Source organism: Chrysochloris asiatica, unplaced genomic scaffold, assembly GCF_000296735.1.
Source record: "Chrysochloris asiatica unplaced genomic scaffold, ChrAsi1.0 scaffold00281, whole genome shotgun sequence".
NCBI classification, from domain to species: Eukaryota; Metazoa; Chordata; class Mammalia; order Afrosoricida; family Chrysochloridae; genus Chrysochloris; species Chrysochloris asiatica.
The window spans coordinates 166,685-192,810 of record NW_006408799.1 but is presented as its reverse complement, the minus strand read 5'-3'; the positions used below and the strand labels follow the sequence as shown (position 1 = coordinate 192,810).

Here is a 26,126-nt window from a genome sequence, read left to right as displayed (position 1 = left end):
CAGTGCCGCATCAGTTTGTTGAAAGATTTTAATTTGTGTTCCATCAATTCCCAGAGCCTACCTCTTTGCCAATGCCATCATTGAACCTTGGACTTCTTCATTGAATTTCATTGGCTGTTGATCACATGCTACCTCTTGAAATGGTTGGGCATTAACCATTTACATTTTTGGTACAGTGATTCTGTGTATTCCTTTATATTTTAGGGTGGTGAAGAGTACGGTGGACTGGATCTAGTAGGGTTGCTAAGACTTCATCTTCTACTCTGAGGGAGCTGAGAGCCATGGGAGGAGCTAGAGCAGAGGGAAGATACGACATGGACTTTGTTTTCACAGCATCACTTGGGCTGCTATATTGAGGAAATCCAGTATGGATAAAGGCAGAACTGGGGTGACTCACTTGTTATATGCTGTTGAGTTGTTTTGACTCATCGCGCCTCTTTTGGTTTTCGCGAGTTTTTTTTTTTGCAGGAGTAGAAAGCCTCATCTTTTGCCTACTGGTGTGCTCAAATAGTCGACCTTGTGGTTCACAGTCCAGTGCTTATCATACAGGGCTTCCTGGAGTGACTCCTAGGAAGCCTGTTGATTATGTTAATTCAGACGAGTGTGATCTGATTGTGGCTTACAGTATGTAGGAGCTGAAAAGGGTTTGAGCCCAGGATGTATTGTGAAGGCTTTTCTAACTGACTGTTGTTAAGTTCTGTGCAGTTGGTCCGACTCACAGTGGCCTTGTATAGGGTTTCTGAGGACTGGCAGGTGGGTTTGAACTGCTGAGTTTGCGGGTAGCAGTCCAGTGCTTATCCTACAGCACCACACTAGGTGAGACAAATCTAGATTGAATGGGTTCAAGGACAAGGATGTCTTCCTGCATATGTACTGAATTGAACTCATTTAGTAGCTTGTTATAGAATCCTGGTGTGGCACTGTTGGATAAATACTAGACTGTTAACCACAAGGTCAGTGCTTCAAACTCACCATCTGCTCTCCAGAAACCCTATACAGGGTTTCAATGAGTCAAGATCAACTCGATGGCACTTAACAGCAACAACAGGTAGCTGTGTAAGTTCTCCAAGAATGACTTAACTGGGCAGTCAGAGCAGACGGACTGAGGCCTCTTGGACTCAGAGATTTTGGAGAAGTTGTTCTGTTTTGTTGTTTGCTTTTATTTTGTGATTGTGGTCTGGGTGAAAGTTTACAGAGCACATTTGTTTCCTGTTCCATAATTTATACAGCTTTTGTTGCATGACATTAGTTCCAGTGCCCCTCAGTGTAACAGTGCTCTTCCCACCTCTCCATGGATTTCCATTTCCATTTGTCCTTCTCACCTTCTGAGCTCCTTTTCGGTCTCATATAAGTTGATTGATCTAAGGAGCAACATCAACACGAGACATCTGTGTTTATCCTCACTTTGCCCACAGGCCGGAGGGGGCTTTCAGCAATAAAAATCAGCTAGCACTCTTGCTTCAAACCTCCCAGTGAATCTTTGCACGTTTAGAATAAAATCTTGCCTGCGGGCCCCACAGGACCCTCTTGTCACTGCTTCAACTGACTGCCTCTTCTCTCTTGGGTGGTGTCATGGCTAAGTGCTTGGCTATTAACCTAAAGGTTGGCAATTCAAGACTACCGAGAAGCACCTCAGAAAAAAGGCATGGTGATCTGATTCTGAAAAATCGGCCACCTAAAACCCTATGTGTCTGCAGCCTCCTCGGTAGTGTACACAGGCTGTTGGCAGATATAGGCTACCCAAGGGAACCTGGAAGGAGCTCTGGTAGCCTACTGGCTACGAATCGGGCTGCGAACCACAAGGTCAGCAGTTCAAAACTACCAGCTGTTCCGTGGGAGAAAGATGAGGTGTTCTGCTCCCGTAAAGATTTACAGCCTTGGAAACCCTGTACAGGGTCGCTATGAGTCGGAACCGGCTCCACGGCACACAGCCACCACCTGGGGACCCTGGAGACAGCTCTTTCATGTCTCTGACCTTACCCTAATCTCTGCTGTCCCCAGCCTAGGCTCCAAATGAGGATGCGAGGGACCTTTGGAAACACCCAGGGCACTGTGGATAGGGTCCACGTTGGCCACATCATCATGTCCATCCACACCAAGCTTCAAAACAAGCAGCATGTCCTATGGCAGGGCCAAGTTCAAATTTGCTGGGCGTGGGCACCAGAAGATGCACATCTCTGAGAAATGGGACTTCACCAAGTTCAATGCTGATGAACTTGAAGCCGTGCCTCATCCCAGATGGCTGTGGAGTCAAATACATCCCTGGTTGTGGCCCATTGAATAAGTGGAGGGCCCTCCATTCATAAAGATATTGGTAGCACTGCCCCACCTGACCTGTGCCCATCAATCCATCAATAAATTCAACTTCCTGCCTCAAAAAAAACCCCAAAAAAAGCTAAAACAACGCTATGGAACACAGTTCTATTCAGACACACGTGGGGGCGCCATGAGTTGGCGTGAACTTGACTGCATCCCGTATTGCTTTCTCCAGTTCCTATTTCTGTAGCTTCCCTTTCTGTTGTCAGTTATGCTAACAACCTGGTGTGGATTAATGAGCTGGACTGCAAAGTTGGTTTGAATCTTGAGGTTGATGGTTCAAGTTCACCAGTGACTCCTCAGAAACTCTATACAGTGTCGCTATTGGTTGGAACAGACTTGATGGCCCTTAACAACAAGAGCAGTCTCCCTTCCCTTTCGTTGCCAGTATTCAGACATCTGCACTGTCGCACAGGCAAACCTGTGCCTGTTGTTTCTGTGTGTACAGGAGACTCCCAGGCGGGGTGAGAGGGGGGCTGACAATGATCACATGATGTATTGAACTGCGGAGGTGTGTGGCAGCTGGGCTGTGGGTGAGACACGCGTATCTTTTCAGATAAGGAGACTTTGAAAGGTGTTGATGCCAGCAATGCGCTCGTCCTTCCGGGAAAGAAGAAGAAGAAAACCAAAGCCCCTCCCCTGTCGAAGAAGCAGAAGAAACCTCTGACCAAGAAAGAGAAGAAAATGCTGCAGAAAATCTTAGAGCAGAAGGAAAAAAAGCGCCAGGTAGGTCCGCCCCGCCCCGCTCTCCCAGGGTGGGCACAGGGCTTTAAGAGGGGAGAGAGAGGTGAGGGTGCACTATGGAATGTCTTTCAGAGCAGTTTGTTGTTAAGTGCAGTGGGTTCTGGCTCATAGTGACCCTGTGTAGGGTTTCTTAGGAGCAGCTAGTGGGTCTGAACCACCAACTTTGTGGTTCCAACCAACCTTGTGGTCCAGTGCTGATCCTACAGCACCACATGAGGGCTCCAGAGCGGTCTAGAATTAAGGAAATGTTCTGTGTTTGCACCATCTGCAGCAGGTAGCCACATGTGGCTTCGGATGTGGCCAGCGTGACTGAAGAGTTGAATTTGTAAATGTTACTTAATTTCCATTCATATAAGCACTTGTATCCATTCCAGGGCCGCCAGAATGGACACACAGCTCTGGTGCCTTCTAACCCTCCCAGAGGACGCTGTTGGGTCCCAGCCAGTCTAGTCTGTGTCCTAGTGTGCTGAGGCCCTAATGGGAAATTCTTCCATCAGCACGCTTGAATTTTTAAGAAAAATAATGTTGTTAACAATACTCACAGCAGAATGTAACACCGATTGCTCACCAGTTTCTGCTGCACTGTTGAGTAACATTGACGATATTCTGAGACTTGAACACCCGTTCTTACCCTCTGGTTCTGAGTTCTCCCTCTCCCATTAATGTAAACTTGCTGCCTCTGAAAGTCCTCATCTAATCAGTCCCCATTTGCTGCTGTCAATTTGGTCATACTATTTGTTGTTGTTAAGTGTCAAGTCACATTCTGACTCATAGTGACCCTGTATAGGGTTTCCAAGAAGCAGCTGGTGAGCTTGACCCTCCGACCATGTGGTTTGCAGTCCAATGCATATCTTACAGTGCCACACCAAATCATATAGAAATCTTAAAAGAGCATGATGTTCAAGGCAGATATTTTTTACTAACTAAGCCTATGAAAACTTCAGGGCTATTTTTGGCTTAAGGTTTAAGTATCTTAAACTGTTTTTAAGGTCATTTTATATTATTTTTTTTTAACTTTTTGTTGTGAATTGAGTGAAGGATTACCAACAAGATCACCAGCTTTACATTCAACAAGTCAAGCACTTTGTTTCACCTCAATGATTGCATCTGCTCCATGGAACAACAATTACCCTAGTTTCTCCCTGTGGCTCTCCATTTACATTTTGAGAAGTCAGTCGCTTAACATAAAACACAGTAAATTTAGGGTTTTGTACGCTTATCCATCACCACTAACACAGCCACCTCAAGCTTACTGCTTCCTCAAGAACACTATAGCAGCGGAATTGTAACCGACTGTTGATTTTTTTAAATAATTTCCCATGTTAGCAGTGATGCAGCTTCTCTTCTGAAGAGCAGGTTGTAATGTGAAATGTGTTATGTGATGTCTCTTCCTCCAGAGAGCAGAGATGCTCAAGAAGCTGAGTGAAGTCCAGGTCTCCGATGCCGAGATGAAGCTCTTCTACACCACATCCAAGCTAGGCACCGGAGACCGCATGTACCACACCAAAGAGTGAGTCTGTGCACTTTCCTGGAGCCCCTTCCTCTAGCCCAGACTCCCAGGGAGAGCGCTCGTAGGACTCTGCTGTGGGCTGACAAGGAACGCTGGTGACACAGTGATTAAGTGCTTGGCAAGCCCACCAGCTGCTCCATGGGAGGAAAATGACGCCGTCTGCTTCCGTAAGGATTACTTCCAACACAGCCCTGGAAGCTTTACGATGCATTTCCACTGTCAGGTTGGGTCTTTGTTCGTTTGTTTCTAGAGTGATCTTTATATATATATTGTGGTTTGGGTGAAAGTTTGCAGCGCACATTAATTTTCCATTCAACAAGTCACACACATTTTGTTTCCTAACATTGCAGGCAACCCTCTCAATGTAACAGCACTCTTCCCTCTTCCTCCCTGTGTTCCCTGTTTCTGTTCATCCTTCTTTCCTGCCCCTTTGTGCCTTCTGAGCTTTTTTGGGGATTTTTGTTCTGATTGTACACAGAAGCACGTTCCTCGCAGGTGTTGTTCACTTGACAAGCCTGTCGGCTGTTTGGCAGGGGCTAGGTACTTGAGTTTTTCGGAATTAAACTCAACTCTATGGCAGTGCGTTTGGTCTGGGTTTCGGGTTGACGAGGAGCCTTGGTAGCACTGTGGTTAACTGCTTGGCTGTGAAGTAAAAGGTGTGAGGGTTAATCCACCAGCCGCTCTGGGAGGAAAAGACCTGCTGATTTCCTTCCAGAAAGGTGATAGCCCAGACAACCCTCTGGGGCAGCGCTGCCCATCCCATGGGGGCCACCCTGAGTCAGACTCGACGTGGGTTGATGGTGAAAATGCACCTGGGGCTGAAGTGTCTCTGGGGATTGTGCCTGTAGGTGCTGCTCGACCCCTACAGTACGCAGGCACTGGAGCTGCCTGCCCCGGCAACACCAGGGTTTGTCCACAGTACCAAGTTCTCCATTGCTCTTACGTCGATGACGAACCCAGACAAGGCAGTCTGGAGCTAGGACCAGATCTGTTTGATTTGAATAGAGTTACTAAGGTGCTCAGGTACTCCGCAGTATAACCACGGACAACAGGGTAACTCAGAACAACAGAAGTTTTCTCACGGTTCTGCAGACCACAAAAAAACAAGCCAAGGTCATTGCCATGGAGTTGATTCTGACTAGTAGGGACCCAAGAAGAACCGCCCCTCTGGTAGCATAGCGGTTACAAATCGGGCTGCTAACCTCAGGGTCAGCAGTTCGAAACTACCAGCTGTTCCGTGGAAGAAAGATGAGGCTTTCTGCTCCCATAAAGATTTGCAGCCTCGGAAACCCTGTGCAGGGTCACTATGGGTCAGAACTGACGCTACGGTACTTCACAACAACAACAGCAACAATTTTGATGACCACGACCACAGATGGCCTCATCTTCCTGTGGAGTGGTTGCTGGGTTCTAACCTCTGCGCCACAAGGCGTCAACAGATCCGGGTCCTTCTGGAGGTTTTCACGGAGACATCAGCCCATGCCTCTCTCCTAGTTCCTGGTGCTTGTTGGTGAATCCTTGGTGTTTCGCATTGTTGCAGTCTCTGTTCCTTTTAATCACTGGAGTTCTCGCGTCTTGTAAGGAAGTCGGTGGAGTTGCACCGTAATCCAGCATGGCTTCATGTTAAGAAAGTCACGTATGTAGGTTTTAGTAGGCGTAGATTTAAGGTTCAGGAGATGCTATTCAACCAGTATGGCTGGCTTTTAAGAAGCAGGAATTTTCGCTTTGAAGTCAGATTCCCCGCTCACCTGGGGCAGTTGGGTAGTCCAGCCATCCCAGGCTCACAGACAGCTGTCCTACAGTCGACCTTGGTTCATGTACGTTATCACTGGCTTGGTCCCTGTGAGCATTGTTACTTATTTAATGCCTCTTGTTGTGAGGGGCCATCGGTTGTCATTCGTAGCCACCCCATCACAGCAGAGCACAACACTGCCTGTTCTTGCACCATCCTCATAATTGTTGGAGCCACTGTGTCATTCCGCCTCATTTTTACCAACCCTCTACCGAGCACGATGCTCTTCCCCAGGGACTGGTCCCTTCTGATCTCAAGTCTAAAGTACACAAGACAGAGTCTCTCCACCCTCTCTTCTAAGGAACATGCTGGCTGTACTTCTTCCAAGACTGACTTGTTTGTTCTTTTGGCGGTCCGTAGTATATTTAATATTCTTTGCTAACTCCCTAACTCAAAGCTCTTTGGCCTTCTGTATTCATTGTCCAGCTTTTGCATGCATATGAGGCGATTGAAAATACCATGACTTGGGTCAGGTGCACCTTCGTCCACAGAGTGACAGCTTTGTTCTTGAATGTTTCACAGAGGTGTTTTGCAACCAGTTTACCTCATGCTGACTGCTGCTTTCGTAGGCGTTGATTGTGGATCCAAATAAAATGAAATCTTTGGTAACTTCCATCTTTTCTCTGCTCATCTTGATGTATTGGTCCAATTGTGAGGATTTTTGTTTTCTTTTTACTGTTTATGACTCCTACTAAGTGTAAGCTGTGTGTCCGAGGTGCCGGTGTAGGTGATGAAGATGGAGCAGTACACGTCCACAAGCCCTTCCTGTGAGGAGCATGAATTCTAGTGGTGGGAGAGGGGCAGGAATCAGAGACACCGTCTAGCACTGCTGAAAAGGCACTGGGGCAGGGAAAGAAGGATGGGTGGGCGTTGTGGGGTGCTTGGTCCACGCAGGTCTCTCTGATAAGGTGGTGTTGGAGCAGAGGCTGGGGTGAAGTGGAGAGAGTTAGCTGCAAGAAGTGTTTTGTTTGTCAGGCAAACAGAGCAGCAAGCGCAAAGAACCTGGGGCAGAAAGGGCTTTGGATTTGAGCCCTGGCCTTTGAAGAGCATGTGACCATCAGAACTGCTCCAGATGCCCACCTGGCCACACTGATACCTGTATACCTGATGCTGTCTTCCTTCCACAGGGAGCCTGACCAGGCAGTCCCCCAGGGTCCAGAGAAGATCAGCAGCCTCAGCGGGGCCCGCAGAAAGCGCTGCCGCCAGCAGTCAGAAGATGAAGAGTCGGAATCCTCTGAGGCATCAGTTGATGAGCAGGCTGAAAGGAGGACACCCACAGTGTGCCTTCCAACAGCTCTGCCAAAGAGCCCAGTGCCCAGCTGTCCACCCCCGCTGGCTGGACCTTCCACCGGTGCCTCTCCTGCTCCTCCAGCAGCCACCCCTACTCCAGCCAGGCCCTTGATGAAGCCCGCTGTCTTTGTTCCTGTGAACCGCACCCCTGACATGCAGGTCAGACACTCTGGTGACTCAAGTTACCATTGCCCTGTGAGGGAGGGGTCGCCTGGTGGCAGGATATAGCTCCTCACCTGTGTAAAAGGGGAGAATATCCGTACCTGCTTGCTTATACAGACACCTGTGGCACAGTGGTTAAAGCACTGAGCTATTGACCAAAAGATTGGTGGTTCAAACCCACAAGCTGTACCACGAGAGAAAGATGCAGTTGTCTCCTTCTGTCAAGACTTGGAAACCCGCTGGAGTGGTTCCCCTCTGCCTACAAGGTTGCTCTGGGTTGGATTTGACTTAACAGTGGTGGGCCAGCCACCTCCTTGTCTAAGATTGTACAGTGAAACCTCTCAGAGTCAGAACTCGATGGGCCCACCTTTTTTTTCCATGTTCTGAGAGTTTTTTGACCTTTTGCGGCATGTTGTTAAGGGTCGTTGACTCGGTTCTGACTCATAGTGACCTATCTAGGGTTTCCAGCGAACAGCTGGGAAATTTGAACCACCGACTCGGCGATTCCAACTACCATTGTCGTGCTTATCCCATAGCGCCACACCTTCACTGCTGCACAGCTGTAGTCCGTGCTTTACTGCCTCTCTCAGTTTAGTGGCGGGTACCACCGTTTGCCTTCTTTTGTGGCTTCTGGCCTGGCAGGTTTTACTGTACTGGATTTCACTCGGTGTGTTTACTGCCCGGTTGTTGTGGAGGCTGATGAGCAAACACAAGTGAGTGTGTGTTGGGAGGCACGGGGCCGTAGTCAGGGCTGCGGATGGCTGTGCTGGCAGCCTGTCCTCATCATCCAGGCCAGACCCAGATCATGGGTTATGGCCTCAGGAACCCGCAGTCCAGCCCTGGTTCTACCCCTGTGGGTTCCCTTCCTGAGCTGTGTTTTCCTTCATCTTTAAAATGGGGTTATTCTGTGGTGCTGTGGGTTAATGCACTGGACTGCAAGGTTGGCAGTTCAAGCCCACCAGCCGCTCCTTGGAAACCCTATACAGGGTCACTGTGAGTCAGAACCGACTTGACAGCACTTAATAACAACAACGTCTACCTGAAGTGCTGCCCTGCCCCCAACCCTCCTTATCTGGTAAAGCAGGGCCTCTCTTGAATTGTTGGAGCTGAGGAAGGACTTGGGGTATTAAGTATTTGGTCCACAGTCAGTGCAAGGAAGCCTGAGGGGGACTGTGGACATCAGTGGTCTGAGTGGGGTCCCTGGGGATATGTCCCCAACTGTCCTGTGGGGAACTCCCCAGTCCCCTGAGCACTGGCCACTTCTCCCCTACCAGGAAGAGCGACTGAAGCTACCAATTCTTGCAGAAGAGCAAGTGATCATGGAAGCTGTGGCCGAAAACCCCATTGTCATCGTGTGTGGAGAGACCGGCAGTGGCAAGACCACCCAGGTGCCCCAGTTCCTCTACGAAGCCGGCTATAGCAGGTAGGGGCTGGCCCGAGATCTGGGGGTGTGGGGAGGGGAGAGGCAGGTCAAAAGGATGAGTGACGTTGGAGACTGTCCCTTAGAGTTGTTATGAGCAGGAACTCCCAGGATCCCCTGGGGCAAACTGTTAGCCTCCATGTGCCTCAGTTTCCTCAACTGTGAAATGGGCTTCCTAATAGCAACTACTTCGTGGGTATTTAGTGAGGGGTCCTGTAAAATGCCTAGGGGTGTGTTCGTTGGTCTCGTCATTTGCATCCAATTATTTAGTTACTTTTAACTTGGTGAGTGGGGTCAAAATTTTCAGAACAATTGGTTTCTCTTCAACAGTTAATACGCGTTTTGTTTTGTGACATTGATTGAAATCCCCGCTTCCTCCCTGTGTTTCCCGTTTCCATTCGTCCTTCTCTCCTGTCCCTTCCTGCCTCCTGAGCTTTCTCCCTAGGTGAATGCTGCCCTTCTGATCTCTTGACAGTTAACTGTTCTAAGGAGTGCACACCTGTGTGTGCGCTGTTCCCTTGGAAGGCCCGTTGTTTGGAAGTGGAGTCACAAAATCAGACTGTATTTATTACAGCGGAAGGACACAAGCAAAATCGGCAGAGATTTTGGGGTGGTCAGGCGCAAGCTCCCACAGTCCTCTCCTCGTGGAGTCATTCTGACTCCTGGCAATGCCATGCCTGTTGGAGTGCTGTTTCTTAGGGGTTTCAAGGCTGTGCCCGTTCGCAAGCCCATCACCAAGCCTCCCTTCCAAGGTGCCTCTGGGTGGGTTCAAATCACCAACCTGTTTAGTAGCAGGTGGCTTAACTGTTTTTGTACCAAGGGACTCCCCCTTCTAATGAGCATGTGCTAGAATTTCCTGGTGTGGCACTTTAGGATGAATATTAGACTTCTAACTGCAGGGCTAAGGAGCTTTGGTAGCATAGTGGTTACGAATCGGGCTGCGAACCGGAAGGTCAGCAGTTCGAAACTACCAGCTGCTCCACGGGAGAAAGATGAGGCGATCTGCTCCCATAAAGATGTACAGCCTCAGAAACCCTATTCAGGGTCGCTATGGGTTGAAACCGACCCGACGGCACTTAACAACAACAACAACAGCTGCCGGGCTGGTGGCTCAATCCCACCAGCTGCACCTTGGAAACCCCGTACAGGATCACTGTGAGTCAGAACTGACTCTAAGGCACTTTACAACAACATCTGGTGTTCAGTATAAACCACTCATTTGTACAATCGACCCTGACTCACAGTGACCCTGTAGGATAGAGTAGGACTGACCCAGAGGGTGCCTTGGGCTGTAACTCTTTACAGAAGCAGACAGCCTCATCTTTCTCCCACGGAGTGGCTGGTGGGTTTGAACATTGGCCGGAGAGTTAGCAGTGGAGCAGTTAACCATTGTGCCACCAGGGAACCCTCCTGAAATCCGTTTTCCCAATAGGCAGGACTTTCTGAGAATGGCCTGCTGTGAGCACTTTCCTGCCCAGTCTGAAACCCCATAAGCTAGCCCCGGTAGTGGGGGTCTGTGGCTCGAACTCCCCTCAAGCATCATCCATAGCAGCAGCCATTGAACCAGGATGGCCAAACCCACCTCCCTCCCGCATTGGCACGCAGCTGCTCTGTTTTCCTGTGCAATGCTACATGCGAGCCCCCATGCCCCTGGGGATGTGATTGTCTGCTGAGCACGTTCCAGCCTGGAGCAGCCTGGGCCTGGGGACAGGTGCCAGAGATGGGGCAATGCTGACGCAGTCTTTGTCTTCATCCTCCCCCAGCGACGGCAGCATCATCGGGGTCACAGAGCCGCGCCGTGTGGCCGCCATGACCATGTCCCAGCGAGTGGCCAAGGAGATGAACTTGTCGCAGCGGTGAGGGCCCCTCCTTCCCAGGTGGGTGGGGAGGTCATGTGGCCCTGCCCAGGACAAAGCACAGAGCCGGGCCCTGGTCCCTCCAGAGTCAGAGGGTGGGGCAGAGCAGCCAGCAATCAAATTCAGGAATCTAATCCTGAGAAGTCATGTTGCCCTTTCTAAGTCATGGCTCCCCATATGTGTCGGAGTAGAACTCTGCTCCATAGGGCTTTTCAAGGGCCTATTTTCAGAAGTGGATTGCCAGGCCATTCTTCCAAGGTACCTGTGGATGGGCTCCGACCTGCAGCGTTTTGTTTAGCTCGTGAACCATTTGTACCGCAGGGACTCCCTCGTCACACCCACCACGTACAGACCCCCATATCCTGTTACTGTGCTTCTCCTTATTGTACTCTGCAGATGCTGCAGTTTACACAGATAGATTTCTGGCATATCTTGCTAAACTACCCACCTGTTGCCATGGAGTCTGATGACTCATAGGACCCTGCAGAACCGGGTCGGGGTGCTCCATGTGGTCCCTGAGAAGCCCAGAGATACATGTGGCTTGTTGTGTTGCAATATTAGCTTTATTGCAGTGATGTGGAACTGAACCTGCAAGGTCTCTGAGATCTGCCTGTAAATGTCAACTCCTGGGCGCTCTATGGCCCAGGATTAAATTCACACTCATGTCGGACTGCCCTGCTCCCAAGTCTTTTGCCACCTTCAGTGTCTCCCCTTCCCCTTCATGCTGGAGACCAAGGCTCTGGAGCCGGAGAGCCGGTGGGTTGCTGCGCCTTGTTGGGGACGCCAGCTGGCCCTGCTATCAGTCCCTCGTCTGCCAACCCAGTGTGAGCAAGGACTCTTCTGCTTATCCCACTTGAGTGGTCCCGGAACTTCATGGGGCTTCCTGCTCCAGGGGCTGCATGCTTGAGCCACAACCTTTCCACAGGGTTGTCTCTTATCAGATCCGATACGAAGGCAACGTGACTGAGGACACCAGAATCAAGTTCATGACAGACGGCGTGCTCCTCAAAGAAATCCAGAAGGTCAGTTTGTTTGTCCGGTCACCAGAACCAGGGTGCTGAGCGTGGGCGCAGGGAGGGAGGTCACCCTGATTTAGGGACGGGGAAGGAGGTCACCTTAATTTGAGGCAACTGTTGGCCAAGCGTTACATGCCACTTTGACACTGTATGACCTTGGGCACGTTTCTGAGCCTCTGTTTCTGACTGTAAGCTGGGCCTTCCTCTTAGAATTGTTGTGAAGCAGAAATTGTGGGATTTTGCACAGTGTTGGGTGCCAAACAAACCAAATCCGACCCGCTGCGGGCAAGTTGATTCCGACTCACTGTGACCCTGTGAGACAGAGTCTAATTGACCCCCGGGGTCTCTGAGACTGGATCTCTATAGGAGCAGCTGGTGGGACACAACCACCAACGTTTTGGTTAGCACCCAAACGCTTACCACGGCACTACCAGGGCTCTTTGGTACCAGGTAGATGCTGGTTAGATGGGAGGTCATAACCCTATACAGGGTTGCTATGAGTTGGAACCGAGTTGGTGCAACCGCAGATTGCATATTGGTACCGGTGACGTCTCCTGTAGTGGATCCGTGGGGGGATCAATCCAGCGGGGTGGAATGTGAGCTGTCTTAAGCGATGGCCCTGGTTCTGGGCCCTGAGATCAAACAGAGTTCAGCACATGATGCCACACACTCAGCTGCTGGCTCCTCGGGGTGCTCTGGCCTGCCTGAGGGAAGTTCCTGTGGAGTCTGAGCTTTCTGGAACCCTCGTCGGTCAGTTCCACTCGGGTAGCTCAAGTCACTCCCTAGAGTTCAGGTTGAGAGTCTCTGTCCAGTGAAGGCAGCCCCTCCCTCTGGGTGACATCCCTTGGGGCAGAGACTGGGGATGGGGGTTCCCACACCCTCCGCCTCTAGGGCTGGCCAGTCTTGAGTGTGACCTGGGCTCTGGATGCTCCTGTAAAGTTTACGCTACCTTTTTGTTTCGATCCAGTTTAGTTTGTTTGTTTTTAACTTGTCATTGTGATTGGTTGCAAGTTTACGGAGTACATTTGTCAACAGCACAATGTGATCTGGATTGCCTTGCCCACTCTTCCAACTTACCCTGTGTTTCCCGTGTGCCTTCCTCCTCCTTGCCTGGCCCTTCCTGCCCTCTTAGGTCTTGTATGGTTGGCTATTTGAGTAACACTCCCTGGTGTTACTGGTATCGTTTTGTTTGGCTGAAAGGTGAGCTGCCTATTTCCCTCATTTCTGTGCCCTCACCTGGCCCACACCCCATCACCTCCGTCAGGTAACCCAGCCCATAAGAGTAGCAGCTCACTGATTGGTAGCCTCCTGCTAGGTTCTTGTTACTCACTTTACAGGTGTTAGCCTTTGTCAATTTCTCACCATGAGGAGGCTGAGACATGGGGCAGGAAGTGGCTGGGTCAGGACTCCCTCCAAAAGCTGAGTGGCTTTGGGGTGTAACTGGCATCTGGGGGACTCCTGGAGGGGGAAATTCAGATCCAACTCACTGGGGGACACTTCCAGGAGATGACTGTCCCTGACTCCTCCCCAGGACTTCCTGCTGCAAAAATACAAGGTGGTGATCATCGACGAAGCCCACGAGAGGAGCGTGTATACTGACATTCTCATCGGACTCCTGTCCCGCATCGTAATCCTCCGGAAAAAGGTGACACGGGACCCCCAGGCCAGGGCTCCCACTGCCGTCGGGGCCCTGGCTCTCCTGGCCCGTGCACATCCCTCCCCCAGGCTGCTGCTATCAAAGTCCCCCTAGGACGTGGGTGTGCCAGTGCCAGGCCCCCACCCGAAGTATAAACAGTCCTGAGATTCCAGAGCACTGAGTCCAGCTTCATCCACATCTTTTCTTCCTCTTCCTCTTCATCTGAAACGAGAAGCCCAGCTTTAAAATGCTGCTGGCTGCTGGCCAGCTCTGAGGTTTCTTCCTAGAGCCGGACCTAACACCAACCTCACCCTCCAGGGCTGTGGAGCCCCCGCAACCCCACATCCCACCCCTCAAGCAGACAGAAGTCAGCCTCTGAGCCTAGCTCAGTCATGGGCTGCAGCGCCGAGGTGGGGAATCCATAGAACAGACTGCCTGGCCTCTGCATGCTGGCTAAGAAGGTGACACCCACACTGAAACCTAATTCTTAAAGTGCAAGTGTAGAGTATCTGTCAGACAGATTTCTGTCAGCTAAGTCTCTGCCCTCAGGAAGCTTCTGGTCTACTGAGGGCAGCGAGCAATAAGCTGGTGATGGACAGGGCACGGAGAAGGCTGGGTAGTGAGGGGACTGTGGAGAGGGCAGCACTTCATTAGGTGCTGAAGGCTGTAAGGGAGGGACAGGGTGGAGAGAGGGCAGAGCTAAGCAGTGCTGAGAACTGGAAGCAGCTGGTGCCGAGGTCCTGCAGCCGGAGTTCTGTCGTTGTAGTCTTTGTTAAAGTTTACAGAACAAATTCATTTTCCTTTTATAAAATTATAAATGATACAGTATTGTGTTTTTGGTGAAGGTGTGCACAGCGGTTTCGCCTCCAATCCAACCATTTCTTCAAGTTGCTTGATGACACCACGTACAGTCTTCATGTCATTCTCATTTTAGTTCCGTTTTTATTTACCTGGTTTCCCTGCCTGCCCCTCTGCATCCTCATCTTTGTTTCTAAAGTCATTGTTGACCATTTGGTCTCATAGACATGATGGTTTGTGTATGTGATTTGAGAGAAATTTGCAGAGCAGATTGGCTTTCCCGTCAGCAACCCCTCGCGTTTGGATTGCTGATGCTAACTGCAGTCTGCACCGAGTAACAATGGCTGTCTCTCTTCCCTCTTCTCCGTGTTTCCCATTTCTGGTCTTTTGGCTTTTTCTGCCCTCCCCTGCCTTCTGAGCTTTCTCCCTGGGCAAACGCTGAGGACTTTTGCTCTGATGGCTGATTTTGTGGGTGCTTTTTTTTTCTTTTAAAGGAGCATAGTTCTCACAGATGACGATCCTTTTATTTTTTTAAAAATGTGTTTTTAATATCTTGATTAACATATAATTCACATACCACACAGTCTACCCATTAAAATTGAGCAGTTTGATGGGTTTTCATCTACTCAGGATTGTGTGTTAAACATCAGTTCTACAACATTTACGTCGCTGCAAACCTGCACCTCTTACATGTTACCTGCCAGCTCAGGGCAACCACCAGCCTACCTTTTGTGATAATAGTCCCTTATAAGGATAGAGCACTTTTTAAAAAATCAGTTTCTTAGTTGATGGACATTTGAGTAATTTCCCCTTTTAGGCAATATTATGAATATTGCTGCTATGAACCGTTCACATTGCAAGTGTTCATGTGAACACACGTCTTTAGTTTTCTTGGATACGTACCCAGGAGTTGAAAGCTGGTTCTGTGGTAACTGCGTTTAGTCTTTTGAGGAAGTGCTAGGCTGTTTCCACAGTGACAGTGCGTTCTGCATCTGAACCCCGCAGCAGCACACAGGGGTTCCAGTTCCCAACACTTTCTGTTATATCTCTCTCTCTGATTTAGCCATCCTAGTGTGGGTGAAGTGAGGTGGGGAGTCCTGGGAGATAGAGTCAGGAAGGTACATGAGGTGGGTCCAGCTTGGAGGGTGGTCATTATGGGGAGTGTGACAGGCAGCTGGGGTCAGTGCTGTGTGTCTGATTTGGGCTTTGTTTTCACCAACACTGACCACTCTGTGGCTCTTGGGCTTGGGGCCTACTAGCAGTAATACAGCTGCTCCCAGGCTTGGGAATAGAGCCCAGTGTGCAATACTACTGAGGCCAACAGTGCTGCCAAGGGGTCAGGAATCAGGGAATCCACACTCGAGAATTCAGGCAGCTCCTACTGGAACCTTTGTGACAGATAATCCAACAAGCAGGATGAGGGGACAGTGCTGGGCAGACCCTTCTCTTCAGCATCCCTGCCTCACATTCCACCATTAGAGCATCACTCCTTTAGCAAGCCAACATCCCAGGAGAGGCAACCCTGCTACTGACTCCGTTTTTTCTAAGACGTCTTTGGTAACCAGAGATGGGAATAAGAGGTGTTTTGAGGGGTCCCAGGAGCGGAAGCAGCCTCCCTGCTCCCAGTTTTCCTCCAGACTGGCTGGGCCTCTGGGTGGCTGTGGGTCACCGAGCCTTTACCATCCACAGAAGCATCTTCCGCTGAAACTCCTCATCATGTCGGCCACACTGCGGGTGGAGGACTTTACCCAGAACCAGCGACTCTTCGCCACGCCGCCCCCAGTCATCAAGGTGAGGTTCAGACCAGCCATGGGAAGCCACAGAACGTGCCAGCCCTATCAGCTTGGACACAGTGAGGACTCTTACCCCCTGTGGCTTTGTCACATGGAAATCCAGCAAAGTCGTTAGAGACCAGTTATCCCCAAAGTGAGATGTTGGCATTGACTCAGAAAGATCAGTACGGGAAGGCCTCCTTTATCCCACATCCATGCACGCACCCCAATGCCTCTGGGACATCTTCCCCAGGTAGACTCCAGACAGTTCCCGGTGACAGTGCATTTTAACAAGCGGACCCCGCTGGAAGACTACAGTGGCGAGTGCTTCCGGAAGATCTGCAAGATCCACCGGATGCTGCCCGCAGGTGAGTCTCCTGACCTTCTCCATACCGCAGGGCCAGAAACCCAGGCTTGGAAAAGGCACTTGTCCTTGCTACGCCTGTTTCCCCACAGCTTTCACAGTGTCCACTGCACTGGCCAGCCTCCTATTGGAACGGCTGTGAGTCTTTTGTGATTCTCAGTGGGGGTGGTACTGCCTTCTGAGCACCGCAGATAAAGAGGATAATGCAGGCACCAAAAACCCACTGTCGAGATGACGTCTGCTCATAGTGACCTGACAGGGCACAGTAGGACTGTCTAGGGAAGCGACAGTGTGATCTCTCCCAAGGAAGTACACACGGCAGAACACAGTAACATTAATTACCTTCCATGCTTCCTTTCTGAGCTGTTTCCTCCACTGGCATACACTCACCGCCCTGAGCTTCCTGTCTGACCAGGGACGCTCACTTCGGGGCCCTTCACCTGCAGTTCCCTCTGGTTGGAACACTTCCCGCCGACTGCCTCAGCCCCTCTCTGGCTGTCTCCCACCCCTTCTCCCTCTCCTCAATGATACATCAAGACTGGTGAGAACAGCAGTCCTGATTGCTCTGAGGTGATCTTGGCAGTGGCGTTACAGTGTCACTATTGGTTGAATGGGAGAAAAGGTCTTGATGCTCTATTCTCCCCACAGGCGGCATCCTGGTGTTCTTAACGGGGCAGGCAGAGGTGCATGCGCTATGCCGCAGACTCAGGCGGACATTTCCCCGCACCAGACATGGGCCGCAAGGTGAGTCCAGCACCTGTTTCCCTGACAGGTTGTCCACTGTGGACCTCAGTCTCCCCTTTATCCTTTAGTAGCAGCTTTTGCCTGTTCCCCACCCCAGAATCAGTGGTCATCGTTGCAGTGTCTTTGCTTTGGACAAGGAAGGACAAAGTCCCCGGTGGCCTGGCTTCAGCCACAACCTATCATTTCCCTTACATCTCTTCACAGAAGAAGAAGATCAGAAGGACTCTGTGGAAGAAACACGGAAGTTTAAGAAGTCACGGGCAAGGGCCAAGAAAGCTCAGGCCGTGGTAGGTGGAATGTTTGTCGGGATCTCTGGGGGCTCTGGAGTGTTACTGCCCAGTGGGCTTGCCACTGGCCCTGTGAAGTGATTTCCATTGAAGTTTCAAATAAAACTGAGTAAAATTTAAAATTTACTTCCTCACTCACACTTAACACGTTTCAGGTACTTACGTCTATCAGTAGCTACTTTTGGTTATGTAGGTTTAATCGTGAGTTTGTTAAAATGGAATAAAATGAGAAATATCTATTATTGGCAAACGTGTAGACAAAGTACATTAGAGGTTACCACAGGAGAGTGATCAAGGGGGTTTCTGCTGAAGGGACTCAGCGTTTCTCTTGGCGTGGTTTGGAGGTTTTTAGAAACAATAGTGCTTATAGTAACGTCAGGTTGGTTGGGTGACACCCAGTGTCATGCCCCCCCATGGACCACACGGAATCTATAGTAAAGTTGATTATCAACTCTGATAAATACAATAATATATGATTCATACAACTGTAAGTTGCTTAAAAGTCGTATTTCTTAGATTTTATGAATACTTACAACAAAACTGTTTAAATCTTTCTTTGTTGAATTACAGACATTATTTGTTATTGTTACATGCCATTGAGTCTTAATGACCCTGTACCGGGTTTCCAAGGAGTGGCTGGTGGGTTTGAACTGCCGACCTTGTGGCACAAACTGACTTGGGGTCCAGTGTGTTATCCTGTAGTGCCACACCTTATTAGTCAGAAGCCTGTTTTATTTTTCTCCTTCTTTTCTTTTAATTGACTTGTTTACTTTCAAAAAGTTATTGCTGTTGGTTCACAAATACTAATTGCCACAATGTTGTAGCTAAAGCCCCAGAAATTTTGAAAAAAAGTCAAAATATAAAATAGCGTAGAGTTTGGCCTCGTAGGTATTACACACATATGCTGGGCTTGTGAAACATGTGACTGTTGTAACTACAGGGAATAGTTTGTTTAAATAACTAGTTTTCTGTTGAGGCATTTTATAGGCTGCCGCTGGGTGTCACTCAGAGCTGTCCCCGCAGCGCCCCTTACTGATCCCACTGGGTGGGTCCCAACACTGCAAAAGTAAGCACTCAACTGTACGACGCTTCAGATGGCTGCAAAGGCAGTTTTTTCAGTGATATGTCTTTACCATAATTTCTTTTTGAAAATAATAAAATTTTAAGTAAAATTAGCGTTGCCCTTCCTCGGCTACTTTAGGCATAATTTACGTGCTCTGTAGCCACGTGAGATGGTGACAGTCATGTGGGATAGCACACTTCAGAACATTCCCGTCCTGGAAGAGTTCATCTGCTGTAGAGCCTGCACGTTCCTGTCTGTTCTGTGGCCAAGGGGAAGCTTCTGGAAGGGCCCTCCTGGGAGAGGGGGGCAGAGCAGAGCAGGGGATCCCTCTCAGTGCTTGAAATGGAAGACTCAAAGGTGAACCATCCATTTCTGGAAGGAGAGGGGCCCATACTCAGAACCTCTCTGGGGTGATCTCATGGATCCTTGGACAATACTGGAATTAGTCAAAAAGTCACTAACCCTCCTGTTGGTTTTTGTTGACGTCAAGTTGATTTTGACTCGCGTCAGAGTAGAACTGTGCTCTGTAGGATTTTCAAGGCTATGCCTGCCCTTTCAGAAACAAATGGCTAGACCTGTCTTCCGAGGTACCTCTGAGTGGGTTTGAACTGCCAGCCTTTTAGCCAGCAGTCAAGCGCTTCCTGGTTTGCTGCTCCCATGGCCCTCTTTACTTCCTGTAGCACTTACTGGGTGGAAGCAGTGTTCCAAGCTCCTTATGTGTGTGAACGAGGAGCATCTTCCTCAGGGGAGCAATCCCATTGGTTAGCCCCAGTTTCCAGTTGAGAATGGCAAGACAGAAAGAAGTGGCCAGCCCCAGGGGTGTGGGACTGGGCTCTCTACATTGGTGTCTTTCTCTGCCCTAGACGTTGCCTCAGATTAACTTGGATAACTACTCAGTGTTGCCAGTGGACGAAGGTGATGAGGACAGGGAGGCAGAGATGGACGAGGAGGAGGAGGCCCTGGGCTCTGACCTGGATCTTGACTTGGGGGACGAGGGGGCAGATGAAGGTGAGCTCTCTTGGCAACGCTTTCTGTCCTCAGATTCACCAGTTCATCACTGCAGCAGGCACTGTCCTTGGCCCCAGGAACATAGCCTGGCTCCCCATTTGCTTTGTAACCAGTTGGCTCCTGTGTCCCTGAGAAGCTTCCGGGACAGAGTTGACCTGTTACTGCTGCCAAGTCAGTTTTGACTCACAGCAGCTCCGTGTGTGTCAGAACAGAACTCTGCTCCACAGGGTTTCCAGTGGCTGATTTTCAGAAGCAGATCACCAGGTTTTTTTTCCAAGGCCCCTCTGGGAGGACTCCATCCTCTAACCTTTTGACTAGCAGCTGACTGCACCAATCATGGGCACCTCCCAGGGGCCCCTGTATATTTTCTGTGGTATTTATAACGAGGTCATCGCCTAGAGCCCCCCTTTGCTGGGGTAACATGGGCTTGGGGTGGTGAGGCGGACTGACCCCTGAGGGTCCCATGCACATATCTAGGCTGGCATCCTGTCCAGCAGTGCCATGCGGAGCTGCCTTGGCACCACTGTGCTCGAGTGCGACACTGGGTTTCAACAGTGTCACAGTACCCGCAGGTTCAGGACTTGGCCTCACATGCAAGCGCCACACACTTGTCACACAGCAACCAATTCTGCTGCCAGGCTCAAAGATGGCCGACTGCACTGCTGTGGCTGCCTGTTGCTCTGTCCAGAGTCCTGCCTACAATCCACTGTCCCGTGTCAGGCTCCTGAAACACTCAGGTGCCAAGACTGTGACAGGACTTTTGGAGAACGACATTATTGGCAGGACTCTGTAGGGCAGTGTGCGTTCACAGTAGTGTGGGTCACCTGTCAGCTTTGAACACAACACGAGTGTTTGTCTCCTATGTGGGTCAGAATAGCAAAGGCTACAGCTTTGATTGCTTGCTTGTTTGTGTGTATGTGTGTGTAATGGGGGCGGGGTGTGCTGTGCTGGGGTCTGCATTGATTGATGTGGGGAGAGCGTGCCAGCATCTCCTAGCAGTCAGCTGTCCACTGAGATGTTGTCCACCTTCTGAGCGGGTCCTGAGGGTTGGGGGTCTGTCCTGGTGGTGGGTCCTCAGTGGCCTCTATTCTCTCCTCAGGTGAGCAGCCGGACACCTCCCTCCCGCTCCACGTGCTACCACTCTATTCCTTGCTGGCCCCCGAGAAACAAGCACAGGTGACCCATGGGGCGTGGGCAGGTGGGGTGCCCACCTAGTCTCAGAGCATGGGGTTAAACCCGGTTGTACCCCTTCTGCTCAGGGGGATGGTCAGGAGCGAGGCTCTGCAACCTGACCACAGGCTCAGCCTCCCTTGGGCACATTACGTCAGTGCTCTTGCCTCAGTTTACACACTACAATGAGGCTGACGATTGTTCCCCAAGCGTAGTTAGCAGCCATTATCATCACTGCTTTCATCGTTGTGTTTTTATGGACTTGGCAACATTTGATTTGGGATCCACACACTTAAACTTTCTGGTTTCTGGTTTTGGTGCTTGTTGTAAGACAGGACAGATAGAACAAAGCTAGAGGGTCTTCTCCTTCCCCCGGGAGTCACCAGAGTCCCCCAGACACACTCGCGTGGGTGTCTCACTCCTTACATGCTCAGCTGCAGAGCCCTTGAAGCCCTCACTGAGTCCCAGCCGGCAGGAGTTTTCCTTTGATCTGCCGAGTTTTATTTTTCAAGTGGATCCAATACTGACATGAGAAAATCAGGAAACTCCACAAAATACTGGATCTGTTGGCTGTTTTTTTGAGGGACCCCTGGTGGTGCAACAGTTAAAGAATTGGGCTGCTAGCAACAAGGTCATTGGCTCAAGGCCACCAGCCATTCGTTGGGAGAAAGACGAGGCAGTCTGCTCCTGTAAAGGTTTACAGCCTCGGAAACCCTATGGGGTAGCTCTACTCTGTCCTGCAGGGTGGGTGTGGGTCAGATTCACTCCACAGGGGTGGTGTTTTCTCGTGGGAGAAATGCAACCATCTGGCCCCCGGGTTCCCACATGCCCAGTGCAGCTCTGTGCTAGGCTGGATGGAGTGTGCCCTGTGCACCTTGCTCCCTTGCATATGTCACCTGCCTGCCCTGGCGAGTTTGCACCCCTGTGAGGCATTGTGTTGCGCCTCTCTAGGAAATACCTATGGGTGACCTTCTTGTTAAATGCTGAGCTCAGGTTTCTGAAGGTATGTTGAGACTTCCTCATTGGAGACTAGGAATAGCCTCCCTTGTGTTTCAGGGATGTTGTAACAGTAAATGTGGGGCGTGGGGACTTGTTGACCTGTGACCTCCCTGGTCCCCTGCTCCCATGGATTGCTCCCTGACTCTAGTGTCTTGTCACCACCTTAGGTCTTCCAGCCTCCCCCAGTGGGGACTCGGCTGTGTGTTGTAGCCACCAACGTGGCCGAGACCTCCCTCACCATCCCCGGCATCAAGTATGTGGTGGACTGTGGGAAGGTCAAGAAGCGCTACTATGACCGCGTCACTAGTGTGTCCTCCTTCCGCATCAGTTGGGTCTCCCAGGCGTCGGCTGATCAGCGGGCGGGCCGAGCTGGACGGACAGAACCCGGCCATTGCTACAGGTGTGTGGCCCTGAAGGCCAGCCCCTCAGGGAACTTCCCCACCTGCCTTCCCTTGGAGAGTCCAAGTTCTTCTGGAGACTTGCAGATACAGTTGAACTTGAACAACACAGTTTTGAACCATGCAGGTCCACTGACACACGGATCTAGTCCCTGTGTGAGCAGTTCTCCGTATACATACTACAGTAGAAGGACATCTCTCAGGGTTCTCGCTTAGTTTTCATTGTGTTTAGGGCAATCCCATAAACCTTGCATAGGCCATACAGGGTGCCGCTGGGGCTTCTGGATGTGCTCCCAAGACCCAGGAAAGTCGTGACACACAGTGCCTGAAGTCTGCAGCTGTACAAGCCCAAACCTGCTGCCATCAAGGTGATTCTGACTCAGAGACCCTACTGGACAGAGTAAACTGCCCAGTGGGTTTCCGAGACTGCCCATGTTTACAAACACCTCATTGGCGCTGTGGGTTAATGTGCCAGACTGCAAAGCCATTTGAACTGCAATGCAAGGTCAGTGGTTCAAGCTCACCAGCTGCTCCTTGGAAACTCTATACAGGGTCACTATGGGTCAGAATTGACTCAACGGCACTTAACAACATCTTTCACCCATGGAGCACCTGGTGGGTTCGTACCGTCATCTTTTTGGTTAGCTGCCCACTGGGCTATCACAGCTCCTTATCCACTGTGAGGAACCCTCTGCAAAAAAAACAAAGGAAATTCATGAAGCTGTCCTGCAGCTAAGCCAGCGGGTATGAAAACCTGGTGCTGTTTGAGTAATAACCTTGTTATCTGGAATTGAGAATCCAGCCTTTTCTGTGGCTGCAGTAATACACACAGCATACATGTTATCAGCATATGTGTTCTTGGTTAGGGTGCCCGCCAGCAGGAGTCTGTTAGTAGTTACGTTTTTGGGAGATCAGAAGTTAGTGGACCTTCAGCCCCCGTGTTGTTCAAGGGTTAACTGTACTTGCTTCATTTCCTTAACCTGCTCTGGAAGCCAGGCCTCCTTCTTGGCTGCTGTTTTATTGGTAGCTTTAGTGAGAGAAATTCACATACTGGACAGTCCGCCCTTGGAGAAGGTGCAGGTCATTGGCCTTTAGTATATTTGCAGTCGTGCAACCACCACCCTTACTTGAGAACATTTGCATCAGCCCACGAGAAAACGTCATATCCGATAGCAGCTACTCATTTCTCCTCATTCCCCAACCCCTTGGCAGCCACAAGTCTACTTTCTGTCTCTTCAGAGTTGTCTGCTCTGGACACATCATAGGAGTGGAATCTTAGAGGACAGTCTTTTGTGTCTGCTTTCTGTCATGAGCGGGGTGCTTTCGAGGTTCATTCATGTTGTAGCTTGTATCAGAACGTCATTCATTTTTATGGCCCAGTGAGATTCCATTAATGAGAGTTGAACTGCTGACCAATGTAGGTCAGTGGCTTGAACCCACCAGCCACTGTGATCCCATAGTTGTTGTTAGGTATCATCGAGTCAGTCCTGACTCATAGCGACATTATGCACAGCAGAACGAAACATTGCCTGGGCCAACCTCACAATTGTTGCCATGCTTGAGCGCATTGATGCTGCCACTTTGCCAATCCATCTCACTGGGGGTCTTCCTCTTTTTCTCTGACCCTCCACCTTACCAAACATGATATCCTTTTCCCACCTGACAGTAGTGGGTTAGTAGTCCATGGAGGAACAGAGCACGTTTAGTTTCTCCATTGACTCATTGGTGGGCAGTTGTACATGACGCTGCACTGAATGTTGGCACACACCCTGTGCTTACAGGCTGTTCTCATTGTCCACGCTGTACCCTCCAGGTTGTACTCATCTGCCGTTTTTGGTGACTTTGAGCCGTTCCCTCCTCCTGAAATCACCAGGAGGCCCGTTGAAGACTTGATCCTTCAGATGAAAGCCCTCAACATTGAGAAGGTCAGTCACCACCAGGTCTTCCTGTTGCTCCGCTGTGTTTCGCATTCCCTTTAAGAGTAGCCGCTCCATTCCAGCTGGTCTCCAGGCCTGGTCATCCACATGGCATTGCCTGCTCCCACCTCCCTGTGGTGTAGGGACCCTGGCGGTGCTTGCCCAGCAATGATGGCCTCTTGCAGGACGTTGTATCAGTGGGTGCCCCTGTGGGCTCTTGCTTCCTGTGAGCACCTGGCATCTGGGTACCTGGACCTTGAGGCCCCAGGACATTTTCCTTCAGTGTCCCTGGGATCTTACGGTGTTTGCTGCTGCCCTCTGTCTTCGAGATAGGAGAGTAACGTTCTAGCATGTCCACCATCCAGGGGGAGATACCTGCCCTGCTCTCGGAAGTTTCCTGCACCTTTCTGGGTGCTTTGGGCATCATATGGATCAGGCCCCACCCCCTAAGGTGGCCATCTCCATCCCCACGTAACAGATGAGGAAACTGAGACAAAGAAGTGAAGGTCTTTGTTCAGGAGCACACGCCAGTGGATGGAGAGAGTGGGATTAACTTCTGTTGATAGCAGATCAGTCCTGAAGGATTTCTCTGGAGGCCAACTTGTTACAGAGTCACGAGGCCCCTCCAGAGAGCCCCTGCCCCCCGCCTTCGGGCTGATTCCCCAGTGGTGTTTCCTAAACTCACTGCCTCCTGTGTCGTTACTGCCATGGGTTTCTGAAGGCATTCTGCCCCCTGTGTTGGACTTACGGTGTCTTGGGTGACAGTATGTGTTTACCACCTGGCCTGTCTTTCCTGTCATTGTTGGCTGCTGACTCTTGGCAACCCCATGCGGCATATGTGCAGAGTAGAACTGCTCCACGGGGTTTTCAGGAGCAGATCCCAAGTCTGTCTGCCCTTCAAGGCATCTCTGCATGAGCTCAGACCGCCAGCCTTTCAGCCAGTACTTGAGCACTAAGTTCCTCTTGGTACCACTCAGGGACCGCCTGTGTGGCCCTACCACTATTTTCATCCCCATTCTACAGACAGGGAAACTGAGGCACCAAGATGAGCCTGGGACTGATCTCAGTCTGACTCCAGGCAGCCATTTGTTTGTGGTTTTGCTGATATTTTCAGAGATAGTCTTACTCTTTCTACGAGCCAATCTGTTATTTAGCTCAAAGATGATCTCCGGGGATGGTTTTATTCAAGATGTAGTGACGTCTCTGGGCTATAGTCTCAGGGAGTCCTCCCATCTTAACTAGTCTGATAAGGCTCTTTCATTTTCATTTCTTTTTTTTTTTAAGGAATTTCAAGTTCCGGGTGTGCATTTTTCTCCCATTCTTTCAGGATCCATGTATTATGGCCCTGTTCAGAATGATCAGTATTTGTGATTGGACACCATTGAGTTCTTCCAGTCTCAGGGCAGATGAGACCGCCGTTTCGGGTGGATTTTTCCCTTTGGTTTCCTTCTCTCTCTTTTGCCCCAGATGAATAGAGGACAGTAGGTGTATCTTGTGTATGTGTAAGTGAGGGGGGGCCCTGGTAGCACTGTGGTAAGCACTCAGCTGCTAATCTAAAAGATCGGCAGTTTGACCCCACCAGCCATCCCGTGGAGAAGAGACCAGGAGATCCTCTTCCAGGAAGATGGCAGCCCAGGGACCCGATGGATCAGTTCCGGTCTGTCCTGCAGGAATGCTATGGCTGGACTCCGGGGCAGTGGGTTCAGTTTTCAGTGAGGGAGACAGCCTCGTGCAGTGGTTTCTCCTTGCTCTGGAGTAAAAAAATGTGGAGTTTGAGGCCCTGAGGCGCTGCCTGATCCTGCCTGACCTGACTTCACCTGCACCCAGCCCTCTACTCAGGCGGTCCCTGGGCATGTGTCTTTGCT

At 50.4% G+C, this 26,126-nt stretch overlaps 1 protein-coding gene across 1 annotated transcript in view; it reads left to right on the top strand.

Moving 5' to 3' along the window:
* Positions 1-26,126, top strand: part of DHX37 (DEAH (Asp-Glu-Ala-His) box polypeptide 37) — a 39,161-nt gene that overhangs the window by 1,888 nt on the left and 11,147 nt on the right. The window contains exons 2-16 of the mRNA XM_006874523.1: positions 2,873-3,042; positions 4,458-4,570; positions 7,490-7,811; positions 9,089-9,237; positions 10,998-11,090; positions 12,016-12,112; positions 13,638-13,751; positions 16,230-16,331; positions 16,566-16,680; positions 17,325-17,420; positions 17,625-17,707; positions 19,634-19,778; positions 20,878-20,954; positions 22,115-22,347; positions 24,159-24,270. Of these exons, the coding sequence (XP_006874585.1) occupies positions 2,873-3,042; positions 4,458-4,570; positions 7,490-7,811; positions 9,089-9,237; positions 10,998-11,090; positions 12,016-12,112; positions 13,638-13,751; positions 16,230-16,331; positions 16,566-16,680; positions 17,325-17,420; positions 17,625-17,707; positions 19,634-19,778; positions 20,878-20,954; positions 22,115-22,347; positions 24,159-24,270 (2,021 nt within the window). The remainder of the gene's footprint in view (positions 1-2,872; positions 3,043-4,457; positions 4,571-7,489; positions 7,812-9,088; positions 9,238-10,997; positions 11,091-12,015; positions 12,113-13,637; positions 13,752-16,229; positions 16,332-16,565; positions 16,681-17,324; positions 17,421-17,624; positions 17,708-19,633; positions 19,779-20,877; positions 20,955-22,114; positions 22,348-24,158; positions 24,271-26,126) is intronic.